Here is a 20,111-nt window from a genome sequence, read left to right on the forward strand (position 1 = left end):
ACTGGAGCTCTGTGTGTGTGCGCACGCATGCGTGTGTATGTGTGTTTCACTGCTGTCAGCCTCACTGTTATCAGCAGCACATCTTCACAGTAAAACGGCTACAGTACACTTAAAACAACGCAAAAACAAATATAAAAATGTATAAGTTTTTACTTAAATATGTCTTACAAATTGGACTATAATCCTTCAAGGGGCTTCTAGATTTAATATCTTAAAAATATTAAATAGAAAATTAATATGTTTGAATGAATTTCATATGTGAATTAATTATAATTGAATAATTTTTCAATAATACATACGTTTCATTGACTTTTATCAAACCTGGTGTCACTAATAGTTGTGCCGTATTGTTTTGCAGCTTCGTTAACTGACTCTGAGCTGATTGAGACAGTTCGGGAGGTAAAAGTTGTGGACATTGGCGCCAGTTCTTTTAAACTGGCCTGGAAGAAAACTCCAGGGGTCACTGGGTACAAGATCACATGGAGCCCCTTTCATGGTGGGCACCAGCAGTCCCCATTACACTCCATTATCATTGCATTTCATTATAATCCATCCATCATCTTCACTCTTCTGTGTATTTTCTCTTAGGTGGAGAGAAGAAGAGTGAGGTTGTATCTTCTTCTGCCACGTCCTTCACCATCACTGATCTGCCTGCAAGTTCTGCCTACAAAATCCAGGTTTCAGCAGTGGTCAAAAGCAAAGAGGGAAGCCCAGTAATGGTGACCGCCCGCACCTGTGAGTCTGCCTGTGTTCGTGGAAATGTACAACAGTAAGCATGCAAATGTAAGTATTTTAAAGACGAAATGCTGTTGTGTTACAGTGGATCTGCCCAAAGTGACTGGATTTAGTGCTCTGAACACCACCGACGACAGCACTGTACTGAACTGGACCAGAGTGACAGGAGCGTCAGGATACCTGCTGTCCTGGAGACACATATCAGGTCAGAAAAAGAAGCATCCAGACTGCTTTACTCAAAAATCCTAAATGTGCACACAGAAATATTTCTGTTGAAATGAAGGATATCTTATGAACATGCAAAAACATGAATATAGTATATATGGCATAGGCCTACTGTCTAGTATTTAAATTATCTTTTTTAAAATACATGTTAAAAATTGTGCACATTGGCTGATAATCGGATACAATTTAAAATAAAATAAAAAACAACTATAGATTATTTAAATATTATATAATATATCGAGGTGATTGATCTAGCTGAAGCCTGGCTCTACCACTGATCAGATGTTTTAGACAAAGGAGAATGACTGTTTATTTGTTAATGAGTGTTGCTAAATGGCAGGGCAAAACTAATTTCAGATAAGCTCTTGTAATAAGAGTTCCTCCCACAAAAGCCATTTTGTCTCATATGAGACATAAAAAAGAAGAGCGTAGATAATGTCATGATGAGATCTGTGATTCATTTCTGTTATGGCGATGACGTCAACGAAGCCTTCTAATGAGGGTGTCCTTTGCTTGAACATGAAGGTTATGAGGGGTTTAAGGGTGGCTTTTATTCTTAAGCTTTTGACTCCTACAAGACCGTTGTAGAAGTGTTTAAACTGGTGTAAAAGATTTATGACGTATCTCAAGTATTTTGAGTCATTTATTTGATCCTTTTGCAGACAATAGACTCTCCCAGATGTTCCAGTTTTTAGTGTCCTTTTCCTATTTAGTCACATTGATGGTGTCATTATTCTGTCTTAATGCAAATGCCTCTCTTTATGTTCTGTGTAGAGGTGGACTTCTCCTCTGATCTGCTGAGCTCTGGATTCACCTCCTATACGATCCAAGATCTCCAGTATGGCAGAACCTACATCTTTTCCATCAGACCACTTTATGGGGAAGTGGAGGGTCCAGTCACAACCATCACTAAAAGGATCTGTAAGGCATTATCCCTGCAAATATCATTAGCATTTTATATTTTTAAATGCTAATCACTTATATCGCAAGGCACGATCGATGTGTTGGACTGTTCATGTCATTAGGTAGTATCACAACTCATTATTTAGGAAAGTTTATGTATTTTTAAAACACACAACCGTTTGAAAGTTTAAAATTAGTAATTTAATTTATCAAATGTGACAGTAAAGACATTTATAATACAGCAAATAATTTCAATTTCAAATAAATGCTGTTTTTCTAAACTTTCTATTCATCAAATAATCCTGAAAAACAAATCATGATTTCCTCAAAATTATGAAATATAAAACTGTTTTCAACATTGATAATAATAAGAAATGCTTCTTGAGCACCAAATTAGCATATTAGAATGATTACTGAAGAATAACGCGACACTGAAGTAATGACTGCTGAAAATTCAGCTTTGCCATCACAGAAATTACGTTTTAAATTATGTAAAATAGAAAACAGTTTAATTTGTGTTTTACTTTTGATCAAATAATTGCAGCCTCTATGAGACTTCTTTTACAAACATTTAAAAATTTGGTAACTCTTTACTCTCACACATCAACTGATTTTAACCCTACCAGTTTACTAATACTCTACTAATGAGGGTTAGTTAGTTGACATGTATTGTAAGCCCAACATTACTTTTATTCAACTGAATGTGTTAAAGGGACCATCAAAATAAAGTGAAAGTAAAAATCTTACCGACTGCAAACTTTTAAATGGTAGTGTGTAGGCCTACTAAAAGTAAACACTGGTTTATTTGAGCTCAGGAGTTTTTTTCTGCTCATCTTACAGTGGGAGCTCCTTATCTCATTCCTGTCCAGAGCTCCACGCCGGCCTCTGCCTCCGCTAACAACAACGACATGCACCTCCACACCACAGCCAGAAACACTCGCACCCCAGTGGACAAAGCCCCCAGCATACCCACCACCACTCAGAGACTCGCTGTGAGGCCTCAGATCACAATCGGTCAAACGGCCTCAGCACTGACCAGAATTACTACAGTAAATGACCAAACCACCCTGTCTGTCGAGACGCCCCCACCTGGACCAGGTCATTCAAATTAAACGTTGTCTCAATCAGGTTTAAATCAATATTTTGGACTTAAAATGTATAAAATTCTGCTTGAGATATGTTTTAAAGGAGGATTTAAGGGATTAGAATTTTTTTATGCACCCAAAACAATCATTGTTTAATCACTTTTACTTTTTATACCTGTAAATGTCCCTTTTGCATGTGAAATTTTAAACAAGAACCCTTTCTAACAGGCAGCTTTAAATATACTGCTCAGTTTGCAGAAATATACCACAAAAATAGACTATTAATCGTTGTTTTCCCATAATTTGAAGCTTATAAGAAGTGCAAGATGTGCACAAATAAGCAACAGGTGCTAAAAAAAAATTTTCTTCTTCCTGTTCCTTTTTTTTCATTCATGCACGTTATGAATGAATGAATGAATGAATGAATGAACATTTATGTATGACTTAAATCAGTCATACATACTTATGACTTAGTACCTGCCCCCCCAAAAAACATATTAAAATTTAAAGGGCCGGTTCACACAAAAATACAAATTCTGTCATCCTTTACTCATCCTCATGTTGTACCTGTACGACTAAAGATATTTTGAAAAATGTTATAAGAATGACCGTTTCGGCCATTGATTTCCATTGTATGGACAAAAATACAGAAGAAAGAAAGTCATTCAGGTTTGGTACACGAAAGTGTCGAAATGATGACAGAATTGTTTTTGGGTGAACAATCCTTTTAACTGTATCTCCAAAAGAAGACATTTTACTAAACTGTCTACCCCCTCTAAACAGTACGTGTATGAGTGAATGACTTGTGTGCATCTGTCTGTTAGTGTGTGGCAGGGTGAAAGCAGATATTGTGTTTTTGGTCGATGAATCCTGGAGCATTGGTACTAATAACTTTGGCAAACTGAAGGATTTCCTGTTCAGAACCGTCACCTACTTCCCCACTATAGGACCTAAAGGAACACAGGTAGGAGATGCTATTGCTCTAGCATATATCAGATTAAGAACTTTACAGTTCTGTGTCTTCGTCTCTGAATCAATAGTCTCAATCATTTGCTCTAAACATCAAACATCTAATGATTTATGTGTGGAGTGAACCATCTCATGAACTTCCCTTAGATAGCAGTAGTTCACTACAGTGATCAGCCCAGGATCGAGTTCAACTTTAACTCTCATAAAGACCGCAGCTCCGTTTTGAGAGCCCTCCGAGAAGTCCACTATGGAGGAGGGAACACAAAAACAGGTTTATATGCACATTTACAGATCCAAAATTGTTGATGACATAGGGTGCAATCTGATCTGAAATTTGACGATTGTGAATGGGTGTGTGTAGGTCGTGGGATCAGCTATGTCCTTAGGGAAATGTTTCAGGAGTCTCTTGGTATGAGACAGGACGTCCCTCACCTTTTAGTGTTGCTGACCGATGGAAGAGCTCAGGATGATGTAGAACCACCATCCAGAATAGCGCATGCTCTGGGTGAGTAATATAAAATAGCCAAACACATCAATTTATGTCTAAATATACACTAACGATAACAATTTTGGAGTCAGTCATTTTTTAAAAAGAAATCTCTTTTGCTAACCAAGGCTGCATTTATTTGATGAAATATTATTACCCTTCAAAAATGACTGTTTCCTATTTTATTCTATTTTTGAATGTAATTTATTCCTGTGATGAAAAAGCTGTATTTTTAGCATCATTACCCCAGTCTTCAGTGTCACATGGTAATTCAGAAATAATTCTAATCTGATTAGTTGGTGTTCAAGAAACATTCTACTTTCATTTTTGAAAATGGTTGTGCTGCTTAATATTTCTGTGAAAACTATGATACTTTTTTTTCAGGATTCTTTGAGTAGAAAGTTCAAAAGAGTGTTTATTTAAGCTAGATATTTTCGGTAACACTTTACAATATGTGTGCACTAATAAGCATTAATTTATGCTTAACTAATGCACCGATAATACCGAATTAATGTGTAACTAATGATTATTTAAGCTACTCATTAATGATTACCACATTAGGAACTAATAAAAAGTCTGTACGGTTAATGTATTAGTTCATACATTGTTATTAATTAAATATGCGATTGTGGATTAATTTCCATAATAACGTATTTTTTTAACTAATAGTGTTAATTAATATGTTAATGACAGGTACACTAATATGCATTAATACATGATTAATTACTACATTGTTAGTGCAAATTCATGTGCAAATTACTACAATTACTAAATGAAGAGTTAATAATGATGTGCCCCAACAAGTAAAGTCATAACATAATGATACGTTTGCAAATCATTAGCTAATGATTTATTAAAGCAGACAACTGGAAATTGAAGTGCATAGCTTTGACTAATTGTGGTAATTAACACATTAATTTACACTATTAGTTAATAAAATATGTTATTAAGGAAATAATACACAATTACACATTGAATTGATAGCAATTCATGTATTACGTAATCTATTAATCATATAGATTCTTTATTAATTGCTGATGCAGTAATCATTAATTAATGGTTTAGTTCTTCATGAGTTATACATTAACTCATGATTATCTGTGCATTAGTTAAGTATGAATTAATGTATATTAGTGCACCTGTATTGTAAAGTGTTACCGAAAATTATTTTTAGCGTCACTTTTGATCAATGTAATGTGCCCTTGCTTAATAAAAGTATCATTTATTTCTAAAAAATAATATTGCACTGATCCTAAACTTTTGAATGGTAGCATAAGTATACTTTATGACACTTTAGTATCTTTAGTACTAGTAAAGGCCGAACTTCAGTTTTTGGTATATTTGTGTTTTAGGTGTCAGTGTTTTGGTCATCGGCATCGCTCACGCAGATATTGAGGAGCTGAGGAAAATCGCCTCCCCCACCACTTACAAGAACATCTTCTTCGCCAGTGATTTTGACGATCTTCCGTCCATCGAGAGAGAGTTTATCAGCAGCATCTGTAGCGAGGCCTTACTATCAGAGTTCAAACAACACGACGAGGTGGGTTGTGCAGATCAGTGTGGAATAATGGGTAAAAATTTCACTATACTGTACATACTGCAAAAGTCAAAATTGTCTATGTCTTTTTTGTAGTCTGCTCAACTGGACACACCTACAGATGACCCAGAAGCTCTCGCTAAACCAGAAGGGCCCAGTTGTCCGCTCAGCTGCAAGGTAAACGCTCCCTCTACATCCTCATTACAGCTGTCACACCATGTCTTATACGAAACCTCATTCCCAGTTTGTTGTTGTTCACAGGGTCAGAAAGGAGAGAAGGTAAGCGGCTACTGTGTGCGATTCGATCATAGAATTATAACTGATGAAATGATAATATCTCATTTCTCCGCTGCAGGGTGATGGATTGGGTCATGGCGGCTTGGTATGTTTGACAGTTTCAGCTCTTTCCTTCTTTCTCTCTAATCTCAATGGCTCACTTCATAATTCTGTTTGAACTCTGACAGACAGTCTTTCTCACTTTGTTAGAGGCCTTTACTAATGTAACATCAGTATTGTTATTGCTCATACTTAGAAATAGGGGTTTGGATAAACCCTCAACCCTAAAGGCCTCTTCACACCAAGAATGATAACTGTGTTATATTTGCCTGACATATGATCCATTGGACTAAAACTTCCCATCGACTTACATTGAAAGAGTATTTTTAGGGACCAAAGTATCACAGAGATTTACAGTGGGCCCAGCTTAAACTTAGTTTTTCATCTAATATTTTGTTTTATTTCAGGTATTTCAATCAATAAGAATAGTTTTAAGAATAGTTATTTTAATTAATTAAAATAAAATTAATTAAAAAAGAATAGTTAATTTAATTAACGATAACAACTGGTTTTGCACACACAATTTCTTCAGAAAATATAAAAATTGACTGTCTTTCAATATATATATATATATATATATATGCATATTATGGTACATGCATATTACTAAGATATTAGCTATTTATTAGTACTTATAAAGCACATATTAATGACTTATTCAATTTCTAACTAACTATAAGCAGTTATTAGGAGTTTATTGAGGCAAAGTTGTAGTTTATAGTTAGGTAATAGTGGGAATTGGACCCTAATCTGTGACCGTGTTTCTTTTTCAAATATGTTTCTGTGGACACAGCGACTCAAGCAAGGCTCAGGGCATTATGACTCATTCTCTCTAAAGGTCAAAGGGGAGAAGGGTGAGCGGGTGAGTACATCCAACATCCGAAGAACTCATGCCGTTCCACCGCACAAACTTAAATACACATAAATGAAACACCCCAGTCCTCTCTGTAATTACACGCTTATGTTTATGTTAATTACCTGAGCATTTATTATTTAAACCGAGCTGTTCTGTTAATGATGAGATTGTGTTTGTGGCTCGGTTGTTGTTTTAGTAGATTAAAGGATTAAATCGAATTAATAATATCACAGATCTTTCTCAATGCGGGGTGCTATTCATATACTTTCATTTTTTTTCTCTTTCTGTTTTCTCTTTGAGAAGGCGACACATGAAAGTGCTTGTCATATCAAAGCGACTCTTGGATAACAAATGAAATGTGACAGGTCTTGCTAACAAGATCAGCATTGTTGTAGATGTTTCCTTATTTATTTTTGTGATATGTATCCATGTGAATGCGTGGATTTGATATTGCTCTATATTTGATTTCAAAGCAAAAATGCAGTGAAGATGTTCTGATGTTATATTTGAGCAGCATCAAACAATGTCTTTATTTGTGTGTGTTTTGTTTTATTTGTTTGTTATTTTTATATGTATTATTCCCAATCCACACCCATTTATCAGGGTCTTCCCGGAACGGATGGCATCCCAGGGTTACCAGGACGACCAGGTCGGACCGGACCTCCTGGTTCTCCTGGACAAAGGGTAATGGATGAATTAAAATTCAAGCATCAGTCTAGTACCGCAAAATATGTAATGAATGTGTCTTATTGAGAAGATTTTGTTAATTAAATGTGTAAATGTGCCTAAACAATCTCAAAATCTGATTTAGGGAACACCTGGAGTTCCTGGTGACATGGTGAGTGTCTCATTAAATCTCACAGTGTAGATGGTGGTATTTAAATCTGTATATTCTGGAAATTGTAGTTAGTTCACTCATTTAAAGCATGTACGCAATGTCCTACATATGTATCATTGGGAAAGGTGCAATTATGTTAGAGTGATTCACAGAAGGAGTAATGAGGAATGATTATGACTAGTCAGTATAGAGTATTTGCCCATATTTTCTTTAAAGTTTCACCCTTTTTTATTACATGCCTCATGTTTTAGACAGGTTGATTATTCTCTGTGTGATTGTGACAGCGATTGTGTCTGTGCAATCACTCTTTTTTCCACAATCGTAGGGGCCTCTTGGTAATACTGGACCTAAAGGGCAGAGAGGAGAGAGAGTAAGTTTAGACATTGATAAGAATTTCAGATGTTGGTTTTATTTTATTTATTTTAACAAATAAATATATCCTATTTAAATCAAGTTGACCTGTATAACTTTATCTTTTCATGTAGGGTGAGCCAGGCTATGTGATGGGAGGTATGGAGGTTATTCCAGGGCGTAAAGGAGAACCTGGATCTTCGGTAAGTGATGGTATCATACTAAATAGCTGTGTTAAACTAGCTTGAATAAAATTATATTGATATTTTCTCTCTCTTGATTAAAAGGGCCCCCCAGGTGCTCCAGGGGTCCCAGGGGTATCAGGTCCTCCGGGACTCCCTGGTCAGCCTGGGCCTCTGGGGTCCCCTGGACTCTCAGTTAAGGTTAGTATGAAATATTCTGAGGATGCACTCATAAAGTAGTCTATATTATAATCGGTAACACTTTATTTCAATAGTCTACTTCAGACATTCTGCTAACTTTGCACTACATGTTTGCTAACTCTCATTATGAATAGACTGTCCAATTTCTGCTAACATTTTATTTTGATGCTTCGTCAACAGACATTCCACTGAATAACTTTGCAACAACAACATGTCATTCTACTTATTCTACTTACCCAAACCCTAACACCTAACCCTTACTTGAATACAGTATATATAATAATAATCTCAAGTTAGTTGTGTTTATTGTGGCTTTTTAAGTTACAACTTAAGGATATACACAAGGTTACATGCAATATGAGTGGTAATGACCTTATTAAGCATATGAAATGACTCGAAATGAGTTTCAATGTTTTTTTTTTGTTTTGGTTTTTTTTACTTCCTTTTAGGGTGAGACTGGAGAATCTGGTCCTAAAGTAAGGACATCTACTGCACAGACAATATTTTCCATAAAATATACATGCAAAATATAATGCTCATTCTCACACTCTCTAGGGTCCACGTGGAAAACCAGGTGCCAAAGGAGAAAAAGGGGAACATGGGAATAATGTTAGTGTAAAATATTTTTGGTAACACTACAATGTGTGCACTAATAAGCATTAATTCATGCTTAACTAATGCACAGATAATACTGAATTAATGTGTAACTAATGATTATCTAAGCTATTCATTAATGATTACCACATTAGGAACTAATTAAGAGTCTGTAAGGTTAATGCATTAGTTCATACATGAAATTGTTTTTAATTAAATATGTAATTGTGGATTAATTCCATAATAACTTTATTTTTTAACTAATAGTGTTAATTAATATGTTAATTACCAAAATGAGCCAAAGTCTTGTATTTCACCTTCCAGCTAACATTACACTAATATGCATTAATACATCATTAATTACTACATTGTTAGTGCAAATTCATGTGCAAATTACTACGATTACTAAATGATTAGTTAATAATGATGTGCCCCAACAAGTAAAGTCATAACATAATGATACATTTGCAAATCATTAGCTAATGATTAATTAAAGCAGACAACTGGAAGTTGAAGTGCATATCTTTGACTAATTGTGGTAATTAACACATTAATTTACACTATTAGTTAATAAAATATGTTATTAAGGAATTAATACACAATGACACATTGAATTAATAGCAATTCATGTATTACTTAATCTATTAATCATATTGACTCTTTATTTGTTGCTGATGCAGTAATCATTAATTAATGGTTTAGTTCTTCATGAGTTATACATTAACTCATGATTATCTGTGCATTAGTTAAGGATGAATTAATGCATATTAGTGCACCCGTATTGTAAAGTGTTACCATATTTTCTTCTATATTACTATGCAAAAAATAGCTCTATAAGTCAAACATTTAATAGGTTGATTGAAATAATGAAACAAGTCATTTAATTTGATCTTGTGGATGTGGATGTGTCTGTCTAGGGTCTAGCGGGTTTACCAGGGCCAGTAGGAGTGGATGGACTTCCAGGAATTCCTGGTCAGAAAGGGGAGAAGGTGGGTGAGAATAAGGGGTAAACATATCTAAAACAGCCTCACGTGTCATTTTGTCTTTTCAGCAGTGATAAAAAAAGCTATTTTAAGCAATGGCTTCCTACAGCTTGCATAGGATAGATGAAATGCATAAATTAAATCTCTCTGCTCATCTGCCTACTATCGTTTTGGATGTCTCATTGTTCGGAGTGCTGTAAAAAATTGCTCTTCCTCTCTGTAAGCACTGCACAAAGCTAAAATTAGTGCAGCTGGTTGTTTGATTGAATTTCTTTTGTGTTAATCATAAAGGGAGAGGAAGGTATCGGAATTCAAGGTGTCCAAGGTCCCCCTGGGCTAGCTGGAGAGAAGGTACATATTTCTTATATACACAAACCACATTTATTATTCATTTAACTTGAGTAATTAATGGAAATAACTTTTCAGGGTAATACAGGACTACAAGGCCCAAAGGTAAGCATGTTGGATGTAAAAATCAATGGGGAGTGACAGATGATTGTCTCTTGCAGTGTGTAATTTGTAGTTTCCATATTCATCCAAAGGGCGAAGTAGGAATACAAGGAGTCCAGGGAATCGCAGGCCCTCGGGTTCGTCAGACTATACACAACCGTTTCACCATCAAAGTGTTTTATCTGTAAATTCATGCTGTTAAAGCATATCTGTTTTCCACAATGAATCAGCATGCATATTTTAACAGATGTCAGCCTTAGATGCAATCTTGTTTAATAAATGTTAAGTGCTTCATAATGACGGAGGCGTTTCACTGTTGTTGTGTTTTTAGGGGAAAAAGGGTCTTAAAGGAGATCAAGGAGACAAGGTATTCATTTTCTCAGGCACATAACCGATTAGCTTTTCCACCATGAAAAAATTGATCATGTAATGTCAGTGCTTTTGTCTAGTGCCGCTGCTGCTCTGTATTTAATTTAATCATACATTTTTCAACATGTTCAAAATAAGGGAATGTGAACTTCAAAAAAATCAAATGCACTAAACATCATAATAATAACATACATTGTTCATGAAAAGATGCTCTCTGAAATTCACTGGATTATGATAGGCCAATTCTGTCATTGTTGGTCAAATACTTTTGTATTATGATGCTTCAGTGTATATAATTTACTGTTTGGCAACCTTGAGAATCTACTACACTATGATAGTGTACAATCTCTTGTATCATTCCTCTGACTCTTTCCTCTCACATCTCAATCCAATAGATTTATTTATTAGTTGCATAGTGTGTAGTCAGCTGGTCATAAAACCTGACCACCCTCTCATGTGTATTTTGCAATAACCATCTGATTTTTTTTTTTGACACCTGACATTTGTTTTCAACTACATAAACTACAAATGTTAATTCCTTCAATGTAATCAACAACTGCATTTATTTGACAGGGCGAACGTGGGGAAATCGGGCCAATCGGGCCTCCAGGAATTGCAGTAAGTTCATCAATTTCAGCTCTTCACATCCCTGAAAAATATAAATGGCAACTGCAGGAAAAGGTCAGATGTGTGATGAACCAGTTTAAATCACTTCCCTGCACTAAAGAGATTTGTTAAAAAGTTCAATCCTTATTTGTTTGTTCGCTCTTCAAACTTTTCCACTCTGTATGGTACTGTTGAAGTTCTATTAAAAGCAAGAATGAGCTGTAGATCTCTGGGGAAATTAAAGGAGTCGATTAAGAAATAGGAAAACCGCCTCCTCTCTGCTCTCTAGCCAGTGATGGACTCCAAAATCCAGATCCACATTATCCACCTGATTAAAAAAGGAAACACCTGAATGGAATCTCCACCTAATAATGAGAGAATCACATGTGCGAAACATTAAGAACTACTATATTGTTATATTCGTCACATGCAACCTTGTCACTGTGTCCATCTAGGGCAATTCAGACTTTAAGTCACTTTCAAATTAAACTTAGGCAGTCATTATAAAACCTAAGCCCTCAGAGAGGAGATCAAGGAAACATTTCTAACAATTCGACTCCTCATTATCGCTCGGTTCTCTCAGAAACAGTGCGGCATGATAAAACGTTTGGTTTGGAGCTCTACCGCAGCTCACAGAGAACCAATGCTCCTCTCAAAGCACCCGAGGTCATTCATATTTGCTGAATACTAATTTCATAATTCTTGCCATGATTAGAGGGAAAGCTTACTTTTCTTTTTTAAAACTTTAGGGCTTCCCTGGAGCTGCTGGACGAAAGGGTGATGAGGTGAATCTAAACTCTTTTCTTCATTTAATCCAATTTAATACTTATACATTACACTGCCCAAACTATGTGGACATCCCCTTCTAAATAACAGTTTTACTTACACCCTACAATATAATCAAATATACTGCATTGTAGTCAATGACTTTCAATTTTTCACAATCTTCATCGGATGGCATTCTTTCAATCTGGTGTAAGATTGTGTGTGTCCACAAGTGAAAGTGGCTTCTTCTCACATTAAGTGTCTGTATGGCAAATATCAGCACTTATAGAAGTGTACAGTTAAACTGTGTGTGATTTATATGTCTGTATTTGATTCACAGGGGCAGCGCGGTGCTCCCGGTGACCCAGCTAAAGGGGTACAAACGATGCCTTGGCTTAGTGTCTCATCTATTGTGTTTTTACTTAAAAATACACTATTGCTAATGTTTCCCCTCACATTTCACAGATACTTGGTCCTCCAGGGAAAAAGGGTGCCAGGGTAAGATCAGTTTCAAATATATGTATATAAAAATGTGAACAATTGTCTATACCAAACCTGGTCATCTTTGGGTCCCACAAACAGATGCTGTTTTGTTGTTGTTTTTGAGCTCATGACTCAAGTCAGAGATTTATTTCCCTTTGGGTTCCCTTCATATCCATTGATGAAAACAAGCAGTGCATCCAGCTTAAACACGGTTAATTAGTGCCGTGAGCATTGATATGAATCCAAGAGCTGCGAGTCAATGAACAAACAAAACAAGAAAGGACAGAATTATGAACTAATAAGGTTTTGAACTAACACTCCAGGGGTAAAATCTGTGATTTGCGCATTTCATTAAAGGTTTTTAGGTGACAACCCTTATTGGCCAGTCGGTGATTTATGTTGGTTGGTTACGTGTTGTTTGAAATGGTCAACAGTAGAGAGATTTAAGCTATGTTATTTTTTTTTCTCCCTGAACTGGATATAAAGGGGGATGTCGGACAAGTTGGACCACTAGGACCACAAGGAATAAAAGGAGATCGGGGTGATAAAGGTGAAAAGGTAGGTGTTGATTTGCTGTTTTGGATATGAAAGAGCAATTTATTGCAATTATTGATTAGCTAATTTTTTATTTGATTTATTGATAAGCTATAATTATTGATTGCCAATCTGAATGTACTGATTTTCTGGGTTTTTAAAGGGCAATCCTGGATTTGGAATCCCTGGTCAGCCTGGTCCCAAGGGAGATAGTGGAGAAAGAGTGAGTGTTTATGACTTAAAAGTAAAAAATTGTGAAATATTATTACAATTCAAAATAGCTGCTTTCTATTTTAATGTATTTTAATTTCAAATTTTCAAATGTAATTTATTCCTGTGATATCAAAGATTAATTTTCAGCATCATTACTCCAAGTCTTCAGTGTCACATGATCCTTCATAATATCCTTCATTTGTTGCACAAGAAACATTCATTTTATTATATTATTATTTCTTCATTATTATTGAAACAATAGTGCTGCTTAATATTTTTTCCAGGATTCTTTGATGAATATTAAGTTCAAAAGAGTTTTACGTTTTTTAAATTGACCTATTTTGTAATATGTATGTCTTGACTGTAATTTTAGATCAATTTAATGCATCCTTGCCTAATAAATAATCTTTCAGAAAGAACAATCTTACTGACAACAAACTTTTGAACGATAGTTTAGATAATGACATCATCAGCCCACAGGAAGTCACATGATTTATTAACATCCACTACAAGGAAGCATTATTTTTAAATTCTCAATGTTTTGTTTGAAAATAACATTGAATCTTTTTCAACATGGCTTGTTTTTCCCTCTACATCAATCACATCTTTTGTGTCTTCTAATATATATAGTTACATATTGACAGATATGTTTTAGAAGACATGAAAGATAAAAAATATATATATATTTAGACTGTTCTGTTCACTTATCTTTTTATGCACAGGGTAATGTTGGATTATCAGGGAAACCAGGGCCAAAAGTAAGTTTGTTATATGCTTTTGATTTTAATACCTGTGGTATTCTGTCAGACTACAAAAGTGATTGTGAATCAAAGTGAAGGCATAAAATATAACATGAAACAGATCGATCACATGAACATTTCTTTGGTTGTGTCCAGGGCAATGATGGGTTCAAAGGAGAGAAAGGGGAGGTGGGTGCAGGCAACCCTGGTTCTCCAGGACTAAGAGGTAAAGATGTAAGTAAATCGAGAGCCCAGAGTGACTAATACAAGAAGTATGTGAGTGTGTATTTGCGAGCACGTGTGTCCGTGCGCTTTGCATCATTGCGTTAAGGATATTAGAGATTTTGAAGGGGTCATTTTGTCATAAAATCCCCATTGTTCGCTTTTTAATTAACGCTTCGTTCATTCATATTTAATTAAATGTTCTGCTTTCATGGATTTCAGGGTGTGCCAGGACCGAAAGGGGAGGTGGGATCAAGGGTGAGACTACACAACAAGCAGCACAGAGAAACTCACATCTTCACACACTAGCATCTTTTTCTAGTATGGTGGAGACTTTCCACACACTTCTATTGTTTTTATTCGGAGCTAATGATTTTTCATGTGATTCCCCTAAATCACACATTAACCTTTTTGCATGTTTATTAAGCTGTTTGTGTCTTTACAATGTAGATGTTTATTTATTATTATTATTTTTTATATTTATTAACTTTTTTTTGTCACAGGGAGAGTCTGGTTCACCAGGAGAGCCCGGAGAGAGAGGTGCCAAGGTATTGTCTCTTCTAAACCCCTAAACAAATTCAAAAGTAAAATTAAAGTTTTCTCATATATTCTTGATCTAATATCTCTCTTTGTTCAAATCAGATATTCTGTATTGGATATCCCGTTTATAATAATTTCACCCTCCCTATATAAAATGTACACCTCTCTATGTATAACACTTGTTGCTCAAAACATTTACCCTACCATTCACACTTTTCCTCATCTCCAATGTCAGGGACCTCTCGGTCTTCCAGGGCGACCCGGTGACCCTGGGGGAAAAGGCGAACCTGGAAAATTAGGGTTACCAGTAAGCAGCTTCGTTTATTTTACAATTTGTATTCAATCATTGCACAAATGCTCTTGTGAAGCACTTTCAGAGTGCCACTGAATAATAAACCACACTAGCACAGAAGAATCAATACTATGAATATCCATATTTTTCAGGGTCCAGAAGGACAAAAAGGAGAGAGAGGCGAGCCGGTACGTGCTATTAAAAAGCATAAGAGTAACTTAATTTTGCAATTTTGCAAGGAATTCAATATTTCATTCGCTGGTCATGCTCTGTGCTCTGATAAATCCAGTGATAATTTAAAGAGCAGGAGTCTCCATATTAATATTGTATTCTCTGCAGGGGCTGCCCGGACCACCGGGACATACTCAAGTGAGTTTTACTGTCCTTACTGGGTATTATAATCAAGCTATTTAACATAAATAAATATTAATGTGATCATGTTGTTTTCGGTTGGTTGATTTAAAATACATGTCTGTTGCACACGTCAAAAGCTGTCAAGACAGTATTGCTCTTTTTGTTTTGTCTTTAGAAGCACCGCTTAAGGTGTTAGGTCACTTTTTTGTCATTTATTTGATTGGCCATTTCATTGTTATCTTTGTTAAGACAGATTTTCAATGACTTCATTTTCTCATAATTCTTCTTCCCTAGTTTACCACGTCAGACAACACAATTCTCACCAGGGCCATTAAGGTAAAGTAAGACATTTAGAAATTCATACAAATTTACGTATACACAATGACAATCTAGGAATGTTTTTGGTGTCTTTAAAGGGTGAACCCGGTGAGCCGGGACTCCCAGGACTCCAAGGGGAGATGGGACGTCCTGGACCACCTGTAAGTGACGTTTTCACATCCTATATTATTAAAAACAAAATGATATAGATTACAATTTTCTTTTATTCTGTTTTAGGGTCCTGAAGGCAAACCAGGACCTCCAGGGAATTCATTGGTTAGTCACTACAGTCATAAATAAACTTAAATAATCATTTTTTGGCATTTTGTCAGTTTTTCAGATGGCATGTCTCTTAATTATTGGAGGATTTAATTATTTTCTCTTCTAGATTGGATCTAGTACAGGAATAGATGGCCTGGATGGTCCATCAGGGAAGCCTGGATCTAAGGTTCGACTACTTCCTGTTTCAATATTTCTGAAATATAGTTGTGGCTAATCATTCTCTTTCTTCTCTATGTACTGTTGTAATTGTTTTCAGTTATAAGTAACCATGGTTGTGTATGCGCAGGGTGAACCAGGACAAAAAGGGGACCCAGGACCAGTGAGTAGGCCTAATAACAATTATTTTGTGATCATGTATCATGTGATTCATATTTTACATTTCAGTGACATTTATTGAATTGCAGGGTGTGCGATAGGTGTACAGTATTAAAGTAGTTCAAAATACACAATGTCTGCTAATGAGTCTGTATAGGACCCTTTTAATGTGTAATTTTGATGAATAAAAATGGAGAATTTAGCTTAAATAGTCCAATCTGTCACGTATATGCACTTTCCTAAAGGTTATCTTTTGTTCTCGAAGAATAGATTATTATAATAATTATAGTTAGTGCTGTTCTGTATGTGTGTGTGTGCGTGTGCATGTATGTGTGTGACCCAAATCTTCCCAAAAGGATTCAGTTAAAAAAAAAACACTTGTTTTAATTAAACAGAAAGGGGAGAAGGGAGATGGGCGTGCTGGGATAACTGGAATGCCTGGTTTACCTGGAACTCCTGTGAGTATATAGTAGTAACATTTACAGCAGATATGAGCCTTAATATCTATTAATTTCCTTTCTTTTCTTATGTTCTGTTCTCTCCTCTTTCAGGGCAAACCTGGTGTTGATGGGAAACGTGGAGTAGCCGGAAAAGATGTACGTTTTATATATTGTTGTAGCTCTAAATGCTTTTGTTAAAAAATTTTATTTTTATAAAACTAAACCATTTTTTCCCCCCAGGGAGAAAAAGGTTCAAAGGGTGATGAAGGAACAAAGGTGGGGGAACCATTCCATTGTTCCATTATCCCATTAAACCCTGAGGAAATGTACAAGTACATATACATGTGATACAAGTAAATGTATTGGGCTAACATCATTTTTTATTTGAATGCATAGGGTGAAAAAGGTGAACCTGGTGCAAATGTAAGATATCCAAAATCAACCGTTTTAAGCAAAGTGTGGTATAATTAAATGGTTTGTTTAAATCTATTATATGTTAGGATGTTTTTGACATTTTAACTGCTTTAGGGAAATGAAGGCCAAAAAGGAGAGCAAGGATCTCCAGGCTTGCCAGGTCCTCCCATTGTTCTCCAAGAGGTTTGTTTTGTTTAAGCTTAGACGACATTGTATTTGCAGCCATTTCTGTTGCTAAATTATATATGTATTTTTTTTTCACAGGGTATGTCTATTGAGGAAATGAAGAAAGCATTTCCCATACCAATGGGTCCCCCTGGTGCGGCGGTGAGTGTCTCACACTTGTGAATACCTCTGCTTTACCAAATAATCAATACATATACCATTGGGACATTTGGATGCAAAGACTATTAGGCTTTTACGTTTTTGAAAATCATGAGTTTAAGGTACTTTTTTAGCCCTTACGTACATGTGTTTCTGTGTGTAGGGTCCTCCTGGGATGAAGGTAAAGTATAAATTGCCAAAAATCCTTGAAGAAATGAAAAGATTCTGAGGCGATATCTAATTTTTCTCTTTTGGTTGGCAGGGAGAGAAAGGAGAGATGGGTTTAAAAGGAGAGCAGGTACCAAACCTTCTACATCTCATTGATTGCATTGAAGTTATCCTTTCATGTCTATTTGGGAGAAGGTATGATAGTGTGCACTGTATTATTTAACAGGGTGATGCTGGCCCACCTGGGAGAGCTGTTGAAATGAAGGTCTTCTCAATGCCTATACTGTATATAATTAACTTCATTACAAAAACCTTACGTCTTGTAAAATGTACGTCTTCTTGATCTTACGTGGTATAAACATATTGTTTTGTTCTATTTCAGGACATTGAAGGCTTGTTTGATTCATATGGTATTAAAGTAAGTGTACTGTATTTACACAGCTTGATTTTAACCCTGCAGGAATGTTGAAAGCACAGTGTTTGATTTGCTTACATAAATTGACTTTATTAAAAAATATAGTATTTGGGGGATGAGGGTTCTTTTAGGCATGATGCCTGGAAGTAATGCTATGGAAAGTTATAAATAAAATGTTTTATATATATATATATATATATATATATATATTTGTAGCTAGATTGAGTGCCTTTACTTCAGTTTTGATCAAAAATGAAGCTTTAATATTAAAATTAATATGTAAGATTTACTATTTCATATTGATATTAAGCTTTTGCTTTAATATTTAATATTACTACTGAAAACATGCTTTATAAACAAAATATAAAGAAATGTAAACATTATGAATATGCTAACTGCAATATTCTCAATGGCTGCATTCATATAAATAAATAAATAAAAATTGTTTTGAAAATTAAGTTAGTCATTAACAAATGTGATGTATGCTTTACAAATGTATTTTAAGCTTTTTACTGGTCTCTCCTACATTATTAACCATTATATTGTCATCTTATGGATTATGTATTTATATGAATTCTAACTATTTTGACTTGCACAATACCACAGTACCACATTTGCAATAAATAAAAACACACTTTACCAGCTCTCGCTGCTGAAGGCCTTGATCGACAGGCTGCTTCAGGATGGAATGGAGGAGCTTCTTCATGACATCAGCACTGGCAGAAGAGTGAAAGGAGACAGACAGGAGCCTGACTCCAACATCATCACCGAATACACCGTGAGTAGCCTCCTAAACATACAAAACATCTCAGGAAAACGATTTTCTACTGTATAACAACAATAATATAAACACTGTGACTTCTAGTCAGATTTTCCATGCATATCATCAGCAATAATGTTATGGCTATTAAGCTTATTGAATAATGAGAGCTCACTCTAATCCACAGAGCTCAGTAAAGTACAGTCACCCACAAGAGATATTACCTGATAGAGATTTGATTGAGGAAGAGTCTGACCTTGAAGAGGGGCAGACAGCTGAACCCAGTCCTGTAAGCAAACATTGGTTATACTGTTATTCATAATCAATTTCTAACCTAAAATCAACACTTTCTCAGATTTAGGCCTATATTTGATTGATTTGCTCTGATGTAATGTTGCTTTTTCAGCGAGTAATATGATATTTTCCCCTTCATATTCTGATTGAGTTCAAGATAATTTAATCATTTAAACATTTAATGAAGCAGTGCTTTTGTTATTGTTATTGTTTGTTTTTAATATGGCTTGTGTTGTCTTTTAAGGAGCCTGTGGCTGAAACAGAGGTGGGTCCCACCCTTTGGACCATCACTACTATTGACAAAAAGACTGACGTCACTAAAACAAAGGACAAGCTGATAGATGTCGAAGAAAAGAAACTCTTGAAAACCAACTTCAGTGATGTAACACCTTTGAAATTTCTTCAAACCAACACTTCCTCTGAGAGGGTATGTTCAGTAGTGATATTAAATGTTGTTTATTGTACTGAAGCACATTAGAGTGTGTTGAGCTTATAGACAAAATGCACTCCATCTAAAGGATAATGTCAAGC

The 20,111-nt window shown here is 35.4% G+C and overlaps 1 protein-coding gene across 5 annotated transcripts in view; it reads left to right on the top strand.

Moving 5' to 3' along the window:
• Window positions 1-20,111, top strand: part of col7a1l (collagen type VII alpha 1-like) — a 65,216-nt gene that overhangs the window by 26,377 nt on the left and 18,728 nt on the right. For all 5 annotated transcript variants that reach the window (XR_016149693.1, XM_089126590.1, XM_089126592.1 and 2 more), the window contains exons 18-73: window positions 359-496; window positions 589-735; window positions 821-940; window positions 1,735-1,881; window positions 2,704-2,961; window positions 3,773-3,912; window positions 4,065-4,188; window positions 4,279-4,422; window positions 5,757-5,944; window positions 6,038-6,118; window positions 6,203-6,220; window positions 6,297-6,323; window positions 7,071-7,139; window positions 7,737-7,817; window positions 7,945-7,971; window positions 8,297-8,341; window positions 8,457-8,525; window positions 8,610-8,705; window positions 9,155-9,181; window positions 9,261-9,314; window positions 10,217-10,288; window positions 10,574-10,633; window positions 10,709-10,735; window positions 10,825-10,869; window positions 11,064-11,099; window positions 11,675-11,719; window positions 12,457-12,492; window positions 12,813-12,848; window positions 12,938-12,970; window positions 13,442-13,513; window positions 13,653-13,712; window positions 14,425-14,460; window positions 14,599-14,676; window positions 14,887-14,922; window positions 15,168-15,212; window positions 15,440-15,511; window positions 15,649-15,684; window positions 15,836-15,865; window positions 16,145-16,186; window positions 16,267-16,329; window positions 16,406-16,444; window positions 16,557-16,616; window positions 16,737-16,769; window positions 17,161-17,223; window positions 17,317-17,361; window positions 17,446-17,481; window positions 17,602-17,628; window positions 17,734-17,802; window positions 17,884-17,946; window positions 18,107-18,124; window positions 18,206-18,241; window positions 18,338-18,376; window positions 18,494-18,529; window positions 19,170-19,304; window positions 19,474-19,575; window positions 19,825-20,007. Coding sequence is in view for 4 of the 5 variants with exons in the window: in XM_089126590.1 (XP_088982716.1) it covers window positions 359-496; window positions 589-735; window positions 821-940; window positions 1,735-1,881; window positions 2,704-2,961; window positions 3,773-3,912; window positions 4,065-4,188; window positions 4,279-4,422; window positions 5,757-5,944; window positions 6,038-6,118; window positions 6,203-6,220; window positions 6,297-6,323; window positions 7,071-7,139; window positions 7,737-7,817; window positions 7,945-7,971; window positions 8,297-8,341; window positions 8,457-8,525; window positions 8,610-8,705; window positions 9,155-9,181; window positions 9,261-9,314; window positions 10,217-10,288; window positions 10,574-10,633; window positions 10,709-10,735; window positions 10,825-10,869; window positions 11,064-11,099; window positions 11,675-11,719; window positions 12,457-12,492; window positions 12,813-12,848; window positions 12,938-12,970; window positions 13,442-13,513; window positions 13,653-13,712; window positions 14,425-14,460; window positions 14,599-14,676; window positions 14,887-14,922; window positions 15,168-15,212; window positions 15,440-15,511; window positions 15,649-15,684; window positions 15,836-15,865; window positions 16,145-16,186; window positions 16,267-16,329; window positions 16,406-16,444; window positions 16,557-16,616; window positions 16,737-16,769; window positions 17,161-17,223; window positions 17,317-17,361; window positions 17,446-17,481; window positions 17,602-17,628; window positions 17,734-17,802; window positions 17,884-17,946; window positions 18,107-18,124; window positions 18,206-18,241; window positions 18,338-18,376; window positions 18,494-18,529; window positions 19,170-19,304; window positions 19,474-19,575; window positions 19,825-20,007 (3,944 nt within the window). In the remaining variant the exon portion in view is untranslated. The remainder of the gene's footprint in view (window positions 1-358; window positions 497-588; window positions 736-820; window positions 941-1,734; window positions 1,882-2,703; window positions 2,962-3,772; window positions 3,913-4,064; window positions 4,189-4,278; window positions 4,423-5,756; window positions 5,945-6,037; window positions 6,119-6,202; window positions 6,221-6,296; window positions 6,324-7,070; window positions 7,140-7,736; window positions 7,818-7,944; window positions 7,972-8,296; window positions 8,342-8,456; window positions 8,526-8,609; window positions 8,706-9,154; window positions 9,182-9,260; window positions 9,315-10,216; window positions 10,289-10,573; window positions 10,634-10,708; window positions 10,736-10,824; window positions 10,870-11,063; window positions 11,100-11,674; window positions 11,720-12,456; window positions 12,493-12,812; window positions 12,849-12,937; window positions 12,971-13,441; window positions 13,514-13,652; window positions 13,713-14,424; window positions 14,461-14,598; window positions 14,677-14,886; window positions 14,923-15,167; window positions 15,213-15,439; window positions 15,512-15,648; window positions 15,685-15,835; window positions 15,866-16,144; window positions 16,187-16,266; window positions 16,330-16,405; window positions 16,445-16,556; window positions 16,617-16,736; window positions 16,770-17,160; window positions 17,224-17,316; window positions 17,362-17,445; window positions 17,482-17,601; window positions 17,629-17,733; window positions 17,803-17,883; window positions 17,947-18,106; window positions 18,125-18,205; window positions 18,242-18,337; window positions 18,377-18,493; window positions 18,530-19,169; window positions 19,305-19,473; window positions 19,576-19,824; window positions 20,008-20,111) is intronic.

This window comes from Pimephales promelas, chromosome 24 (genome assembly GCF_988280905.1).
Source record: "Pimephales promelas chromosome 24, fPimPro1.hap1.1, whole genome shotgun sequence".
Classification (NCBI taxonomy): Eukaryota; Metazoa; Chordata; class Actinopteri; order Cypriniformes; family Leuciscidae; genus Pimephales; species Pimephales promelas.